General features: G+C 40.2%; 1 protein-coding gene across 1 annotated transcript; it reads right to left on the bottom strand.

The window, feature by feature from the left end:
* Positions 1-442: 442 nt before the first annotated feature.
* Ubbl1 (ubiquitin B like 1) lies at positions 443-688 on the bottom strand. Its single transcript, XM_087584740.1, has one exon. The coding sequence runs from the start codon at positions 680-682 to the stop codon at positions 449-451; it is 234 nt and encodes a 77-aa protein (XP_087440866.1). The 5' UTR covers positions 683-688; the 3' UTR covers positions 443-448.
* Between the last annotated feature and the right edge of the window lie 2312 nt (positions 689-3000).

Below are 3000 nucleotides of genomic sequence, written 5' to 3'. Positions count from 1 at the left end.
TCAGGCCCAAGATGGTGACCGGATGGTTTATTGGAAGACCCACCCCAGATGTGGACTACATAGTCTGGTAACAGATCAGATGAGAAAAGGCTCAGTAGAAGGAAGAATATTCATTCACCTTCTATTTGCTTGGTCTTTCCTGTTGCCATGGAGCTGATTTACCTTGCTGCTGATATACCACACTCTTTCCCTGACCTCAGAACCAGTACTCCTAAACTTCCGTCATTCCCTAAAGACCAATGGCTCTCCAGGAACACTTTTGACACCCATTTGGAACTATGGAGGCTCAGGAACTGCATTCTCCGCCTCTCGGATATGATTTCAGCTGTCATTACTTAAAAGAGGTTCAGATATTATTGAAACTTGTACTTTCTAAACTTAAGTTGGGTCAAATGGCTAGAGAGCAGAGTAACGCCATCATTGCCTGCCGGGAATGCAGACTGAAGAATCAATAGCCACCCCTCAGTGGGAGGACCAGGTGCAGGGTTGACTCCTCCTGGATGCTGTAATCAGAGAGGGTGCGGCCATCTTCCAGCTGCTTGCCGGCAAAAATGAGCCTCTGCTGGTCAGGGGGGATGCTCTCCTTATCCTGGATCTTGGCCTTCACATTCTCGATGGTGTCACTGGGCTCCACCTCTAGGGTGATGGTCTTGCCGGTCAGGGTCTTCACGAAGATTTGCATTTTGACCTGTTAACGAATGCAATGAAGGCACAAACCAACCAGCGCACCGAAGCACCCTCACAGAAGGACCTCGGAACCAGACAAAGCCTCTCGTCACTGTCGGTACTCTTTTAACATTAGCTTATTCAAGAAATTATATAGGCATATATAATTTATGTATATTTATATTGATATGTCTATACATTTATATAGATTCCCATTCATATATATTCCCATATATATGTATCTTATCAGTTATGTTCCTCTAGAAAACCCTGTCTCCTAGGGAGGGCATTTTAGATTACGAGACAAACATGAGACTTTGAGGACAAGAGATAAAATGTTGTATGGACATGACAAAGGGAGAGTTGTGGTGGTTGACATACCTGTCACTGTGACCCAGTGACTCAGCTGGGAAGGAGATTCAATAAGGAAGTAGACTAGATTAAGTCTGCCTGCAGACACCACATCAGGGCTTTCTTTTCTTCATTGAGATAATGACGGTGGGAAACCCCATATTGAATACGGTGGCACCATTCCATGGGCTGAACCCAGGCCTGCATCAGAGGGGAGAAAGTGAGCTGAATATTGTTACCCATGAACACACACTCTCTCTGCTCTTGACTGTGGACATGATGTGACTAGCTGCTTCAAGCTCTTGACCCTTGACTTCTCCACATTGGTGGACTGTAATCTGAAATTGTGTGTTAAAAGAAACTCTTCCCCAAGTTCTTTTATCAGGGTGTTTTATCACAGCAACAGAAACAAAACTGAAGCGATAACTAAGGCAGTATTTATCTAAGGCAGTCTTTATTTTCTGAGTCTTAACCTTAAAATCACTGAATTCATTCCAATGGTATCTATGACTAATTTTTATCCAGATTCCAGGGCTTTATTTTCCTACTTAAACATTGTAATAACTTATTTTTATGGCTTACTTATTTGTTGCTGGCTTTGTTTGTTTGTTTTTGAGATTGGTTCTCTCCGGGTAGCTTATGTAGCCTCAGGTAGCCTCTAACTTGAAGTCTTCCTGTCTTAAAGGCCTGGGTTCAGGTATTGCAGATATGTACATAATGCCCGGTTCCATGATTTTTGATTTCTTTTCTACTACAATCATTTTATAAAGCAATTTATATAATACATCCTAGAGAATGTTAGAGGAGGTGTGTGACGATATTTGCAACTTCTTTTGAAATGTATCAAATGGCTGAATAGGTACTGGCATTTGCTGTTAAGCTTGATGACCTGAGTTTGGACCCCAGTAACCATGGATATCTTCCATCCCCAGAGGACGGTAGAAGGAAAAACTGACACCTGCAAGTTCTCCTTTGACTTTCATACATGTACCATAGCATGCACACACACACACAAACACACACACACACAAACACACACACACAAACACACACACACAAACACACACACACACAAACACACACACATACTCACATTCAAACACACATAAACACACACATCATATACTCACATTCAAACACACACACACACACACACACACACACACACACACACACCTCTAATCGTAGCAGCCACAAGACTGAGACAGGAGGATTGTTGTGAGCTCAAGGCCATCCTGGATTATACAGTGATTCCTATACTAGCTAGGTCTGTATAGTAAGATCCTATCTCAATAAAAAACAAATTAAAAAAATCTTTTTACAAATTAAGTTTTAAGACCCTTTATAACCTGTTGCAAATTTAAAGATTATATGTTTATGAAAGATGAACATTTTATAAATAATTAACAGACCATAATTTTTATTCCAATAACATTTTGTTATTACTCCTTTCAACCTAAAAGATCATAAGAATCTCAGTTGAATAGAGATGTATAAAAGGACAGTCATTTTAAATTCTCTACAAACTTTCCTTGTAAAACTTAGACACAATAGACTAATTGAGTCCTCTCCCTCACCCCAGTGAATTTCTATGAATTGTTAAATGTATGATTGCTTGATAATTTTCCCCTTTCAAATAGCCTTAAACTAATTCAGCCTGCCTATTTAAAACTCTGATTCAAGGTAAAAATACAATTCAAAAAAGAACACATTTTCTTTGGCTCAAACTTATCAACATACAATTAATGTATTTTTGTTACAGCACAGACTTCTCTTTTTAAAAGATGGGTTCCGATTCAACAATTGACTGGAGAGAAAATTACCTTACTTAAATATCTGGCCTATTCGAGTCGACAAGAAGAGTTAGCCAAAAGGGAAACTCTGACACTGCAGACCTTAATGCGTTTATTGACGTGTCTTTCATTAAGGAAAGTGTTTTGGATGAGAGATGCCCCTCGCCCCTCGCACCCTTGTCCCCCGCCC

Source organism: Rattus norvegicus, chromosome 14 (assembly GCF_021556685.1).
Source record: "Rattus norvegicus strain SHRSP/BbbUtx chromosome 14, alternate assembly SHRSP_T2T, whole genome shotgun sequence".
NCBI classification, from domain to species: Eukaryota; Metazoa; Chordata; class Mammalia; order Rodentia; family Muridae; genus Rattus; species Rattus norvegicus.
Note: the sequence above shows the minus strand (reverse complement) of the source record. Positions and strands in the feature narration are given on the sequence as shown.